The 15,730-nt window shown below is 43.3% G+C and overlaps 1 protein-coding gene across 2 annotated transcripts in view; it reads right to left on the bottom strand.

The window, feature by feature from the left end:
* Positions 1 to 15,730, bottom strand: part of ENTREP1 (endosomal transmembrane epsin interactor 1) — a 61,929-nt gene that overhangs the window by 10,655 nt on the left and 35,544 nt on the right. For both annotated transcript variants that reach the window (XM_070249081.1, XM_005604967.4), the window contains 4 exons: positions 13,406 to 13,516; positions 6,419 to 6,547; positions 4,845 to 4,952; positions 4,602 to 4,735 (listed from right to left, as the gene is read on the bottom strand). In XM_070249081.1, coding sequence (XP_070105182.1) covers positions 4,602 to 4,735; positions 4,845 to 4,952; positions 6,419 to 6,547; positions 13,406 to 13,516 — 482 coding nt within the window. The remainder of the gene's footprint in view (positions 1 to 4,601; positions 4,736 to 4,844; positions 4,953 to 6,418; positions 6,548 to 13,405; positions 13,517 to 15,730) is intronic.

The raw sequence follows: 15,730 nt of genomic DNA on the forward strand, positions 1-15,730 counted from the left end.
CTATAGACTCCTTCGTCCTCCCCAGAGGGCTACGAGTCAATTCTGAATTAGCATAACCCCTGAGCCATCTTTCTAGCACTTACAAACCCTTGACCTTACCCCTCGGCCAACTCCCCGTGCATTTCTTCTCTGCGGTGCCCCTGCCGGGCAGGCTCAGCCCCCAGCTTTGCCTGATTGCTTGTTAGCTGGCGGTCTCTGTTTCATATTGCCAACCCAGTGCGTACCTAGACATTCACTGAGGAGAGAGGGCTTGCTCAGGGCCAAGAGGTCAGAGAAATGGGCTTCCATTTTAGATCCTAAACTACTACAGGATCTCTTCAAGAAGGAAAACTGGGGGCGGCGCGGGGGCACACTTTATCTAAATTAGCCACAAAATGAATGGTTTCTATGGTGGCTATTAAAATGACCAGAAAAGCCTCATTTTGATGGAAGACACTGCTAGAGTTGATGCAGAAGGAAAGTTCCTTTCCTAGTAAGCAGCTCTTCTTTATTTTACCTCTTTTGGGTAAATAAAGATCTATGGAGGGAAATGGGTCTACTATTTCCTGGCAGGTTTTTTTTTTCCTGATCCCTATGGGTCTCAACCCTAGCTATTGAGTAGAATCACCTGGGAGGGTTTTGAAACTATGCATGGCCCAGGCCTCACCTCCAGAAATTCTGCTTTCATTGCCCAGGTATATTGTCAGGGCTCCCAGGTGATTCCAAAGCACAGCCAGGACTGAGACCACTGCCAAAGGACATGGATCACAGTGGCTGAAATGAAAACCCTCGAACATCTAGGAAAGGGGATCAGATTTTTATTAATGGGTGTTTAGACATGGAAGCAACCTAAGTGCCCATCAACAGATGATTGGATAAAGAAGATGTGGTGTATATATATACAATGGAATACTACTCAGCCGTAAAAAAGAACAAAATCGTCCCATTTGCAACAATATGGATGGACCTTGAGGGAATTATCTTAAGTGAAATAAATCAGATAGAGAAGGACAATCTCTGTATGACTCCACTCATATGAGGAATTTAAAAATATAGACAAAGAGAACAGATTAGTGGCTACCAGGGGAAAGATGGGGTGGGGGTGGGCACAAAAGGTGAAGGGGTGCACCTACAACACGACTGACAGACAATAATGTACAACTGAAATTTCACAAGATTGTAACCTATCATTAAAGCAATAAAAATTAAAAAAAAAAATGGGTGTCTAGAAAACTGCTGCCTGATAAGGTAGGGTTAAGATTAAGGGCTAAATGTTTCTTAAGAGTAAGACACAGGCAAGAACGTTGTAAACCGTGCATCTAACAGTGGTAGACACGGTATGAGCTTTTATTTTTAAAAAGATTTTTTATGCCCATTGTCTCTTAAAAATCTTCTCAGCAACCACATGACAAGGCAAGTGGATGAGGAAACTGAGACTCAGAAATGGTAAGAGATCGGCCCAGGGTCACCCTTTTAAGAGACTGGAGAGCCTGGGCTCTTTCAGGTTCACCCCAAAGTCCCCAGGAACCCCTCACTGGTTCATGCTCACGAGCACTAAGGACGAGTAAGAAACCCAAAGGAATCATGCAAAATACCTTCTGCTTTGATGCTACAAATAGGCCTTGAGAACTCATCCGAGGCTGACGGAGCAACTAATATGCCCTGGACCAAAGAGTGATCCTCCTCTGTGACTGGAAAAGCTGTGCCCTTTCACCGGGCACACGGTGGTAGGGTTGGTGCCCATGGAGGGGGCAGGAGGCAGAGGTGCACCCCCCCAATGGCTGAGCACTGAGTCAACCGCAAGCACAGCCTGGCTCCACTTGACTTTGGGTTTTGAAGCTTGTTAGGAAAGGAAATGGGTGGGTGGTGGTGTCTTTCCCTTTAAGAAATGCCATGTCATCCTGTCTCCCAGCCCCTCACACTCCAATTTTCTATAACAGGTAACATCCTCCAAGTACAACCAGGTCCACATTCATGAAATAGGCAGAGATTCTCCTTTTTGACTCCTGGCTCAAGCCAATGTCTGAGAATGGGGGACTCCCTGGAATAGTGGAGATGGGGTGCAGAGCCCACTCCTGTACTTACAAATCAATTCACAAAGTAGATAACCCAACTTTGGACAGAAGCCTTGACCATAGTCCGGCTTCAGTTTATGGCAGTAACTTGAGAAGCCCTTTCTCAAGCAGGTACCAATGCACAAAGTGGTTGTATTTATAGATGTTAAATAAATAGACCTCTTCTGAGAGGTCAGAATACCTTACAGGAAACAGCGAGGCTCTATTGTGTGAAAACTCTTAACATAACTGGTTGTGGAAGTATTAACGTACACATTCACTAATCTTCTCGCTTGCCTGCTTACGAGAAAGAAAATTACCAATGGAGGTTAAACAGCTAGTGTCACTAAAGTTGATTCATCCTGAGAATCTAGCAAAGTCGGTCAAATTTAAAAATATCTTTGATAGACTATGTATCTAAAGGTGAATAAATTTAGCCGTTTCAAAAAGGAAAGTGGGCTGCACTCTCATATTCGCAGAATTTCCAAAAATGACAGTGTTTGCCCATTGGAGATGCGATCTAGGGCTCCAGGTCTCTATTTTAGGCCAAGCAGTGTCTTCTTTCTCATAAGGGTGTTTTGCTTTAACACCTTCCCCTGCGTTCCTTCCGGAAAGTTCTGAAGGGGAAAGCCCTTGATGAGAGAAGCTAGTCTGTCTTCTTCCAACCTGGATTTGGCCAGAGTCTGTCTCAGGACTTAGAGGGACAAAGCCAGGGTTGCACTCAGGTCCCCGAAGAGTAGAAATGCCCACACTGCTCAACGTTATTATGGAGGAGCAGAGGAGAGAAAGGAAAGAGAGGAGAAGGGCAGCTGGGTTGGGGGCGGGAGGCATCTACGGGACACGCTGCTGGACACCGAGACTCCGAAACCCACATGAGTCACTTTCCCTTTCTGCCACTGCAGGAAATTAAATCTGTCTGTTGCCTCCTCTTAGGTCAACCAAGTGCTCACCCACAACCTCAGAGAGCCAAGGAATTCTTGAAGAGGGCACTTCTTTTCCCAGCCATGAAATAGGCATTTTTACTATCTTCCAAAGTGTTCTCTGCAGACAGCCTCAGATTGGGCTAAGGTCTTAGCAAACATGTCCTATGGTACACAAAGAATACGTGTTTTGTTGTTACGTCTCTCTGGCCCCTGCAATTCTTGGCTGGTTTCCTAAGGGACTAGGGAAGCTGTCCTGGCCCCTGGAGCTTTGAAATCCAGGACACCACGCCCTGAACAACAGGGAGGCTGAGCTGTCCACTCCAGGCCATCTGTCCACCCAGCTGATGTTCTCTCTGGCTTTGTAGGCACCTTTACCTCTGCCTAGGTGGATGGGCAGTGGAGGGAATGGAGCTGGGGGTTAAGTGTGACTCTGGGGGACAACTCAGGAAGATGACCCACTGAAAATAATTTTAACAGCATCTGGGTGGTAGCTCCTGATGGTGGCCTGTTTCAAAGTCACTTATGACTGCCCTGGGCATTAGAAAATGGATTTCCAAAAGCCCCAAGCCTGGCACCAAATTTGACACATCTCCAGGGATACTCCAGGGAGTGAAAAGGAGAAATTCCTACCTGAAATTTATGCAGTGTTATAAGCCAATAGGACCCTCCCCCTCCCCCCCCCCCCCCCCCCGCAAAAAAAAGAAGTAGAAATTCCTAGAGACACTAGCCTTCCTGCAGAATTCAGAGATTTTTCTTTTGGAAGCTTAAACATACGTCTGCTTATCCTTTTAATTCAGCCGAAGATCACTTCGTCCAGGAAGCCCACCCTGACTGGCCAACTCTTCTTCCTTCAAGCTCTCTGCAGCCCACTCACCATTCTAGGTTAGATGGCCTCCTTTCTGTGCACACAAAATCTCTCTTGAGAGTATTAACATGATCCTTCCAACACTTATTGTTAATGACCTAGACTGGGAGCTCCTTGATAGAGGGAAGAGGGGAGTCTAACTCATTTTGAATTTCAATAATCCAGCACAGCGATTAGTAAGCAGCAGAGGACTGAGTAAACGCTTGTTGAATGAATAAATGAAATCACTGTGCTCACCAACCAAACACATGCAGCCTTTCATCCTACAAATAATAATTCCTGAGATTTACAAAACAGGCGATCAAATTTTGAGCCAGAATTTGAAAAGGAAAATAGGCATGGTGTCTCTTTTTTCTAGCCCAGAGAGACGTAATTAATAATTAATCTTTTATTAATGGCTGGGAAGAATTTCATGATTTGGGGACCTGCTGATGGTGTCATAATGAACATCGATTTGGCCTAACTGAGCACGTTTCCAGGGCAACAGCAGCCCCCAACCATGTTAAATTACAGCGGTTGTCTCACTGGATATCAGTTTTCCTAGGAAGCTGATTGACATTGAAAGAGTATATTCTTAGGTCAAGGTTTGACTTTTCTTTGGTTTCATGAAGTTTATCAGACAAAAAAAAGGGCGGGGGTGGGAGGTGGGATGGGGTGGAGAAAATAGAAAATCCTAAAAAATACAATTTGGCGGTTTAAGAGAGAAGTCAGAGCTCCTGCGGCCAGTTCTGGAGACCCCTGAGTCTTCAGAACCGAGCCGGCGGGGCTGGAGGTAGATACCTGCGGTTCATGCGGGGTGTGCACGAGTAAAAGGTGGCGAAATACGAAGGGGGAGGCACCGGCGGCACGAAGTCATCGGGGTCTGGGATGCGTCCGTGCTCTTCCACTTCTTCGGCAGAAATCTGGGATTCGTCCTAATTAAACAGCACCTCGGTCAGTTAACGCCTTCCCTCTAAAGGCTCGGGGAGAAAAGCAATGGACGGCGCAAAAAGGCCCGTGGGCGGGCTCAGCGCAAGGACTTACGACGCAGGATCTTCTGGCTGCAAATATCTGGAGGTAGCGAAGGGCGGCTGCCACCAAGCACACCGTGGTGGTCAGGGCGTTCAAGGCACACAGGGCGAAAAGGACTTTCTGGAGCAACGAAACAGGGACGCCACTGAGTATTTCAAAGCTGATGACCAGAATGCAATACAAAAACTTTTAAAATTAATAATAATACTGTCCCAGTAAGACAATTCTCATGAGAAAATGCATGTGAAGGCCTCAGATGACGTTTCGCTCATAGAAAGTTCGGAAGTAAATGCTGCTTATTATTATGACTCTCACGCAATAGGGTGCATTTCTTAATTTTAAAAACTGATCTTAGAAGCTTCCTGAGCCAGAAAGGCCTGATACTACAATATTTCTTTCTGCATCAGAACACTGTCTGGAAATGTTCCTTCCAGGAGAGCAATGAAATTCTCTTCTGAAGTTGGTGTCCCTGGTGACAGCAAATTCCCATCCTCCCCTCTCCCACAGCCTCCCACCAGGATGGCACGCTGCTTAATTTGTGGCCACTGATTCTATTTCAGGAGCAATTGGCAGAGCTGCCCAAGGCACCCAACTAGGACGGTGCAGGGGGCAGGCCGGCCGAGTGTAAATGGGGCTTCTCTCCTCTAAACACACGTCTCAAAATAGCAGCAATGGCAATTCCAAAAGTTTCTGTTGCCACAGTCCTGGCTCCTCAGCGGGGCTTTCCCCAAGCTAACTCCTGGCTCAGAGAGTTTGCGGGTGACTCAGCCACCAAAAATCCAAAAGCCAAAGAAAGAAGGCCATTTTTACATCCTACATAACCCGGAGAACTGGCAGCTTCTCTCTCTTCGCTTAGAGATTCCTCTTCCCCACAAAAAAATAAACCCGAGACAAAGATCTAAAGAGGGCGGTGAGTGGTGGGCCACCCAAAAGCTCCTACCTCCGGGTTCACCAACTGGGCTAATGGGCCTTCAGTCAGCACACAGTTTTTATCCAATTCCCTAATAAAGGCGAATTTTGCATTTCTCTTCAACTGGGATCATTTGTTCTTAATCTCCCTGGCTTGTCATAGTGCTGCCTCTTAAATAAGAGGTAATGTGCTTGAATTTCTCTTGTATTTTCGGGCCAGTATGTCTCCCTATTCTGTGTGTCATAGAGCAGCAGCACGCAACAGCCCACAGGACTCATTTAAGCCAACAAAGGAGCATCAGAACAATGATGAATGGCATGCCATCGAAAGGTGTTGCTAAGGCCACATTATGTATGTGCAGCTACATGACATGTGTATGGATGCATATGTGTGTATATAAATGTAGATGTACCACATACATACATATATATATTTAGGCTCCCGTAGTCTTTTTTACTATAATTCTTGGACACAAAGAAAGCTATCCATACATAATTTAAGAGACACCCAATAATCTGTGGTTCTTTCTGCACTCCATTCTGTCTCTGGGTTAGTGATGAGGGGTTGCTCATATCCTTTCAGCAGTGTAATTGCTGGCGGGAGGTAACATAGCAGGAAGCTGTCAGGTAACTTTGCCTTCCTCGGGAGCTCTATGGTGTATTTCCATTCGCGGTACCTTAAGTAGAAGGTGAACGGCGCTACAAGGCTGAACTGGAAAGAGCTTCAAGGCATTTTCTTTGTCTGTGCATTTGGCTGGTTGGAACTCTTCACAACAGAAGCAAATCTTGCCTTCACCTAAGTCCACCTTAAGGGAGAAAAGGCAGAACAATAATTTAATTAGTAAGAAAAACACACAGGCTACACCATAGAGCACCAATCCTACAGAATGAGATATGGCAGGGTTCAGCGTCAGGCATGTCTGTATCAGTCAGGATAGGATAGGCTATGCTGTGGTAACAACCAGCCCCCAAATTTCAGTGGCTTAACCAACCAAGGTTATTGCTCGAATACACTACACATCCACTGCAGGTCAGCAGGAGACTCTGCTCATCATATTCCCTTAGGGACCCAGGGTGATGGAGCATCCACCATCTCAGGACTGATGATCACTGTGCTCAGGGATGGAGAGCACAGGGTGAACTGGCACTTAAAGTAGGGTTGCCAGATAGAATGCAGGACACCTGGTTGAATTTGAATTCAGATAAACAAGAGATCATTTTTGTTAGTATAAATATGTCCCAAATATTGCATGAGATATTTATAGTAAAAAAAAAAAATACTATTAGCTGTTTATTTGAAACTCAAATTTAATTGGATGTCCTGTGTTTTTATTTGCTAAATCTGGGAACCCTACCTTAAATCTTTCTCTTGGAAATGACACTCATTGCTTCAGCTCACATTTCATTGACAGAGCAAATCATATGGCCCCACTGAGCTCTAAGAGAGCCTGGAAGTTCAGTCTACCCCCTGCCTGTAAGAAGCACAAGGTCTACTTGGAAAACAGTAGCCCTAAGCTAGGTAGGCTTAATTCTTAATTCACATCTTCAGTGTTTTCCCGTGATAAATCACTGATGAGTAATCTCATATATGTTTAGTGAGATGTTTTGCAAACTTTTGATCACTCTTCTAAGTTTCCCTTGAATTGGGTTGTAAAAATATGTAACATCTGATTTTGGCTAAGACGACCCATAATTGAGGGTGGAGGCTCATTCTTACTTGCTCTGCTGCTTGAGCTGTTGAAGTTGGCTAATTTCTTTTGGCTAAAAGGAAAGGCCACCCCTCTTTCATAATTGTCAAATTCATCAGGCAGCTCTGACTTCACTAGCTGCAAAATGTTTCAGGAATCTTTAAGAATGACTGAACATATACAATGTTTTGCTTACTAAACAGAAAAAAAAAAAAGGTTTTTTTCTTACTGAATTAAGATTCTTACCCTTTAGTCATAGTAATAAATTTCATGGTATTTTTCCAAATTACGAGAAAACTTAGTTCCTTATAATACAAGTTGACTAGGAAGCTAAGGGGAAAAATTTCAGTAGGCATTGCACAACATTTTTTGGTTTGTATTTCTCTTTCTTTTGAGGTGAAGTTTACATACACATCCAAAAATTTACATACACAAATCTTAAGGAAACGTTCAAGGAATATTGAGCAGTGTGTACACCTGTATAACCCGAACCTTTATCAACACACAGAACAAGACCATCACAGGAGGAAACTCCCTCACGCCCCTTCACGTCAATCTCTGCCCCCACTCTCCTAGAGGCAACCACTGTTTTGACTTTTTCCCCACATAGGTTAGTTTTGCCTTTTCCAGAATGCCATGGAGTCGTAACATTTTTTATTCCTTGTCCTTAAACCACATTGAAAGGGATGCATTCTTATCTCAAACACGGATGCCCAGATTTTGATATAAATTCTGCCTCTGACACAAAGAATTACAACTAGAGTTACCTCAATGGGCTCCATAATCTATCAGTTCATTCCCACTTGGTTTCTGTCCTGTCCTGGTTTGTCCATGGAAATCGTGATCTCAGCTACGCCCCACACCCACATCCACAACTGCGCCCCCCCCACACACACAAAGGCACGAGGCTGACTGTATTTGAATTTTTCTTCCATTGTCTCACATTTGAAGACACATCCTGCTGCTAATAGCCACGCTAGATTCTTGCCTTCTAAAGTAGACCCACTTTGGCCACGCAGACAGGATCTCTCTAGGCAGGGTCTCGGCAGGTGGAACTTTCCTTTCCTCTCAGGGCTCACTGGCTTTCCCTTGGCCTCTCTTCCATAATTAATAAGTGTCCTTACAGTAGGCTAAATCCAGCAGGTAAATATGACTCCCACTGGGCTTCAAAGTCTCTTACTGAGAACTTCCTGTTTTCATACTAACAACACTATTTAGTAGAATGAGCAGCTAATGGAGACGATGCATCAGCCTCTACTCTGCTCCTGTACACAAGGCCCTCTCCTCCCCAAACAGGAACCAGGCTCGCTTCCTTCAACAGGACGCAGTGCAATTTCTATGTCTTGTACTTGTGTAAGCCTCAAGATCTTTCCAGAGGATTCTACCTCCTTCGGGCAATACCAGGTGTCATCTTACAACGTACTCCCTTCCCACACGAGTCCAGTCTTGATACAAGACATTCAGTTAAGGGAGAAACCAGGCCTGTGTGGGCGGCACACACGTGGCTGCATTATTCACACAACATCCAAATATATGGAAATATACGGCAATCCCAGCTATGTGGAAACTCTGGCGTAAGCCAGTGTGGACAGCAAAATTTTCCAGATGGGTGATGGTTAATCCCTTTAAACAAGACTACTTGAAAGTTTAGCTATTTGCAAATGCTAATGAATTTCAAATACCGTGCGCAGCTGACACAGGGATGCTCTGAGGCTCTGGACAGAATGGTTCTAGGCCACTGTGTGTTTTGCGTTCCTTGTTCTTCCAATTCCCAATTCTTTACCTCCCTTCTTAATCCCATCTCTGCCCAATATTTCTGAAAACTTACTGTAATTTCTCTTCAATCTCTCTAACCATCTGCTATAAACCTGTTCAAGCCTCCCCAATCCTAAATGGAAAACATCCACCCTTCGCCTCGATACCCTGACCTGCAGCTCTCATCCTCTCCTTCCTCCCATTCATCATCCAGTATTGCGGTTCTCAACCCAAGCTGCACACTAGAATGTTTCAGGGAGTTTTCAAAAATGGCAATGCTATCTTTAGCAAACAGGGAACTGAAAATTAAAGTAACCACGAGATCTCATGTTAGCCCCATCAGATGGGCAAAAAATTATGGAGAGAGGAACATTTGTTGCCAGTGGAGGGTCGCTGATAGAAATGTGAGTTGAAGCCCTTTAACAAAGGAACTAGCTATCCACTTTAAATTAAAAATACTTATTCGTCAACCACTCTGGAAAACGGTTCAGCAGTTTCTTACAAAGTTAGACATACATTTACCACATGATCCAGCAATTCCACACCTATGTGTTTACTTAAGAAAAATGAAAACAGGCCCACACACACAAAAAAAATCCACTAAACAAAATGTTCACAATAGCTTTGTTCATAATATCCCAAACTGGAAACAACCCAGATGTCCATCAACAGGAGAACGGATAAAACAAACTATGATATTTTTATACAATGAAATATTGCTTTGCAAAAAAAAAAAAAAGAGCAAACAACTGATACAACACAAAAACATGGATAATCTCAAAAACATTATGCAGTGCAAAATAAGTCAGATACAAAAAGTACATAACATACGACTCCATTTACATGAAGTTCCAGAACGGGCAGACCTAATCTATGGTGAAAGAAACTGGAGCAGTGATTTCAAATAAGAGAGTAGAGATCGCTTGAAAGAAGATAAGAAAGAACTTTCTAGAGTGATGAAAATGTTCTGGATCTTGTTTGGGGTGTATACATGTGTACACATTTGTCAATATGAATGTATCCATTGGTCAAAACTCAATGAACTGCACACTTACGACTTGTGCATTTCACTGTTTGTACATTTTACCTCAATTTTTTAAAAAAATGGATAGAGTCATCAAATGGCTGAGTGTGTAATAAAAAAGAAGACAAACAGAAGAATAATCCCTGTCCTGGGAGCCTACTCCACTTAGGCAACAGCCCTCACGGGTTGTGCAGAATGGTCTTCTGGCAGCATTGTTTCTATTGGTCAAAACCCAAACCCAACAGACAACAATAGAGAATTAACCTGTTAAAGGAAAAAAAGTGTTAGATCTATATGTAATATACCTTTAAGTGAGAAAAAGAATATGCAGGGAAATGATACAATACACTTCATTTTAGAAACATAAATCATGAATAACCCTACCCCACACAGATTTATGTAAGATTATATGAGCATGAAACATGAATGGAAACTCCCCAGCTTGTTACCATGAATTTGGGGTGACTGATGTGGGTGGAGAGGGAAAGAGGAGAGGAGAGCATCTCGTCCCCTAGAAGGTCTTCATTTGTCAAGTAGCCTCCCTAATGAAAACAGCAATTATGATATGGTCCCGCTGATGGAAAATTATGTGCACTTTTATGCATAAGAGATGTGCCCCAAAATAGTCAAATGGTTAACTGTACTATCTCAGCGAGTTTTCAAATGACTTTTATGTTCTGTCCTATATTTTTATGGCTTGTCCAAATTTTTACAAGTACATAATCAGAAATAATTACAGCGTTGGTTTTGTGGCAGGAAAAAGTTTAATTAAAAATACACTTAAAAGCTTAAAAAAATACTGATGCCCAGGCCCCCACTCCAGGGCAACTGAGAATCTCTAGGTATGGGGCCCAAGTTTGGGTATTCTTTAAAAAGTTACCCTGGGTGATTCTAATGGGAAGCCAGGGTAGAGAAGCACAGAATTTCTCAGGAAAGTCAACTATATACCTTTACCCCTTGCAATCTGGCTACTGTTTTCTCCAGAGCCATCAATGATCTAACCGCTAAGCTGACTTCTGACCACCGCCCTTGGAATCCTCTCCTCTCTTGGTTTCTACCCACTCCCTTTATTTATTCATTGTTCAAGGTCCATCTCAAATACCTATATTCCAGGTGGCCTTTCCCCATCTTCCCATGGACAGAAGCCCTTCTCATTTTGCACCCCCGGAGTACTGGGTCTCACTCTGACGCAATCACAGTCTACCATGCTTTGCAGTTGGGCGTTTACTCATTCCCTCCACAAATACTGAGCAAGCATTTGCCAGCTCACCCTCCTCCTCTTGCTACGCAGTCAAGTTCCAGGTCAGAAACAATGGTGACTCTTCTTTCTACTCACTCCAGCCTCTAGCCCAGTGTCCTACATATAGCAGATGCTGCAGTTTTGCCAAATGGTCTTTCAATGTATCAGGACTTTTCCCTTCCAGCCTGTATCTTTTTTCTTTGCCCCTTTCTTATTTGCTGTGTGATTAGTTATTGGAAAACCCAGCTTTGTTCAAAATTTTTTTCTTGCCCCAGAAGAAGAGAGAAAACAGGTGTACGAATATCTTTAGCCCCAAAAGGAAAAGGATAAACGCCTAAGAGATGTGCAGAGAGGATATTCTGGAAGACGATCTTCTCTGGGGATCAGGGACTGTTTCCTGAAGGAGAAAATCTTTGACTAGGGCTTTAAAAGACTGGTATCATTTGGATGAGCAGGGAAGTAAGGGAGAGGGGATTCTGGGAGGAGAGACAGCATCGTTAGAAATAAGAAAGTAGGGCAGGAGCCTAGTACCAATGTGCAGGCTGGAGCTCAATGACAGGGAGTGTGAGCAGCTGTGGTGAGAGGGCAGGATGAAGGCACGTCTCAGAGAGCCTTAAAAACCAGAAAAGGTTGGGAGCCTGTGATTCCATACCTTAAGGTTATTAAGCAATGGAATGGCTTGATCAAAAAATAAAAAAAATTGTAAAGGATTGTTAAGAGAGAGCAACAGGTTTTTAGGGCGTCCCTGGGGAGTTTTCCTGTTGGGAAGGTCACCACAAGGGCTTTCCACAGCGTTATGAGAAATGTGACAGCCTTCTTTGCTTGCATCCCGCTGGTTTTGAAACGATGAGACTGCTCTGTAACCAAGTTCCAAATAGACTAAAGAGTCCATTTCTTTTGCTTTGTGTCACAGGGAGATATTTGCTATGGAGAAGTGCTTTTAAAAAGTACAAAGATGGCCGGAAATTGGGTATATACCCAAAAGAATTGAAAGCAAGGTCTCGGATATCTGTAAAGTCATTTTTATGGCAGCATTAGCCACAATACCCAAGTGTCCTTCGATGAATGAGTGGGTAAACAAAATGTGTCATATACATACAATGGAATATCATTCAGCCTAGAAAAGGGAGGAAATTCCGACACACTACAACACATGGACATGTTGAGGACATTATGCTAAGCGAAATAAGCCAGTCACAAAAAGACACACTGTCCCATTCCACCTGTATCAGGAAACTAGAGCAGTGAAGTTCAGAGTCAGAAGGTAGAATGGTGGGTGCCAGGGGCTGGAGGAGGAGGGGATGGAGAGATGCTGTTTAACGGGTACGGAGTTTCAGTTTTGCAAGATGAAAAGCATTCTGGAGATTGGTTGCAAAACAGTGTGAACGTACTCAACACTATTGAATGACTAAGATGGTAAATTTTATGTTACATGTAGTCTACCACAATTAAAAAAATTTTTTTAACTCAGAGATGGTACAGGTCCACAACGTCTTATTCACAATTCTGAAACCCAAAAAGCTCTGAAAACCGAAAGTCTCAGATTATACTCTGACAGTGCCACTGAATAAATAGTGTATGTGTCACATTTATCTTTCTAAAGGAAAACCTCTGAATACTGAAACACACCGGCTGCAAAGGTTTTGGCTAAAGGACGGCTGACCTGTACTCTGATCATATCCATTTTCCCTCTTTAGATGAGAGCAGACAGATATTGATCGTGGACACCGGATCCATCCTTTCACTAACTAATGATGCATTACATTACTGGGGTTATGCTGGCTGGTCCCTGCTTTGGAAAAAATAATTGACAGCCTGACTAAAAGAATCAGCAGGCAGCTTTCCTTTTACCAACTTCAGGTTTCACTTTAGGACTGTCGCCTAGTGCTGGCAGCACAAGAAAGCTAGACGGGCCAGCGTCGGCCCAGACATGCAACGATGTTTGAAGACTGCTTACCAGATCACACCTGGGCACGCTGGACACAAACTGGGCCCCTTGGCAGCCTAGGATAAATCCAGCTAGATTTAAGAGGACGCACACCACAGAGAGCAGCACGAAGAGGTTCACCTGAAATGGCGAGAAAATAGGTAGTTAGAAAAAGACGACAGCTGAATTCAGAGTTTCATCTCAATAAAAACTCATATTCTCACCCTAGAGGAAACTTTCTTTAAAAAAAATCAGAACCGCATTTTTAATGTACAAACTTTTTTTTCATATTTTAGAACTGTTAAAATTGTGCTGAGGATGCCTTTGACTCTCAAGTCTTCTCAATAATTTCAAGCCCCTATTTTCTTTCCTTTTTGTGAACAAGGGTGTTCTGACTTCTTTAACTTTTATCTGTACGTTACATTAAGATACGACTAGTTCCTCCTTGAGCCATTGTTATTGTTTCCGAGTTCTGCAGGATCAAGGGTAAGTAGACAAATGGAGAATTCTAGAATATAAGCAGAACCCAGGGAAAACAAGGAGCTCAGAGCCATTATTAGCCAGAAATCACAGTATACAAGTGAAAATAGAGGAGTCTTTTGTCAGTTCTGAACAGTTTAGGTACTAAAGAAAAAGTGTATCAGGATCTTCCATGCACTTTTCTGCAAAGTTAAAAATTACAAATATTACCCTAAATAATTAAGAACTGACGGAAATCAACTAAGAAGCCAATATTCAGTATTAGCTCAAATTTGAGACTCCAAAGGCTTTTCAACTTGAAAACTATGATTACGATCAACATCAAACATTATCACAAATACGAAAGCAAATATAAAAGATTGGAGCTAACGACTGCCAGTGTTAGAAACAAGCATCATTTCAGGCAGCTGAGATGTCAGAATCGGCAGGCAAACGAGTTAACATGTGGAGTCTAATAGAGAAAACTCATTCTTTATTATTGGTATTCTAAGTCAAGCTTGGCAGCATCTCCCCAGAACCATGATATGACTCAATATTTAATAATCACATGATGCCCTTTTCCAAAGAGGAATCTTGCTTCCTCTCCAGGAGGAGTCTGGCTTCTGCCTCTCTCCCTTTTTGTTAATCTGTAAAAGGACTCTACACCCGGTCATCAGATCCTTGGGAAAATGCTCGCAGCAGCTGCTGCTCCTGGTCCCCAGGCTAGATTCCTCAGAGTCTATAGGACTTCACTTGAGCAGCATACAGCACCTGCCCCTCTTACTCTGTGTCATTCATGGTCATGCCAAAGCTTCTTGGAAAACTAGAAAGCAGAATTGGCAAAGGATAGAACATGGTCTTCATACATGGGCTTCTTCTGTGCACTGGCTGTTGCTACTCAAAGAGATCTAAAATATCTGGAATCTTCACACATAGCAACACAATTATTGTTACTACGGGGAAGTCTTGAACTACCCTTTGGAAATTTTCTTCTAAGGCAATATCAGATGCCTTGAAAAGAAAGCATGATTAGAATCCTTATGCCCACCAGCACACCACTGAACTTCACAACTAACAATTAGTAGCATCAGATATAGAATGGGTGAGGGTCCATTACTCCCAACACGGTGCCCAAATCTCTTCACTAAAATCTTAAATCCAGCTCATTAAAAGACATTGTAGGGGCTGGCCCAGCGGCACAGCAGTTAAGTTCGCACGTTCTGCTTCTCAGCGGCCGGAGGTTTGCTGGTTCAGATCCCGGGTGCGGACATGGCACTGCGTGGCACACCATGCTGTGGTAGGCATCCCAGGTATAAAGTGGAGGAAGATGGGCATGGATGTTAGCTCAGGGTCAGCCTTCCTCAGCAAAAGGAGGAGGATTGGCAGTAGTTAGCTCAGGGCTAATCTGCCTCAAAAAATAAAAAAATAAATAAAAATAAAAAAATAAAAGACATTGTAAAGGGGCTGGCCCACTGGCATAGTGGTTAAGTTTGGTGTGCTCTGCTCCAGTGGCCTGGAGTTCGTGGGTTGGGATGCTGGGCGTGGACCTACACCACTTACCCAACCATGCCATGGCAGCGTCCCACATACAAAACGGAGGAAGACTGGCACAGGCATTAGCTCAGGGACAATCTTCCTCAAGCAAAAAGAGGAGGACTGGCAACAGGTGTTAGCTCAGGGCCAATCTTCCTTACCAAAAAAAAAAAAACACTGTTAAGAAAATTAATAGGCAAGCCAGAGACTGGGAGAAAATATTTTGTGCATATATTGAATGAAGAACCTTTATCCAGAATACATAAATAACTGCTCAATTCAATAATAAAAAGACAAATAGCCCAAACAAAAAAATTGGGCAGAAGACTCAAACAGATATTTCACAAAAGAAGATACAGAAAT

The sequence above is a fragment of the Equus caballus genome, chromosome 23 (genome assembly GCF_041296265.1).
Source record: "Equus caballus isolate H_3958 breed thoroughbred chromosome 23, TB-T2T, whole genome shotgun sequence".
In the NCBI taxonomy this organism is placed as follows: Eukaryota; Metazoa; Chordata; class Mammalia; order Perissodactyla; family Equidae; genus Equus; species Equus caballus.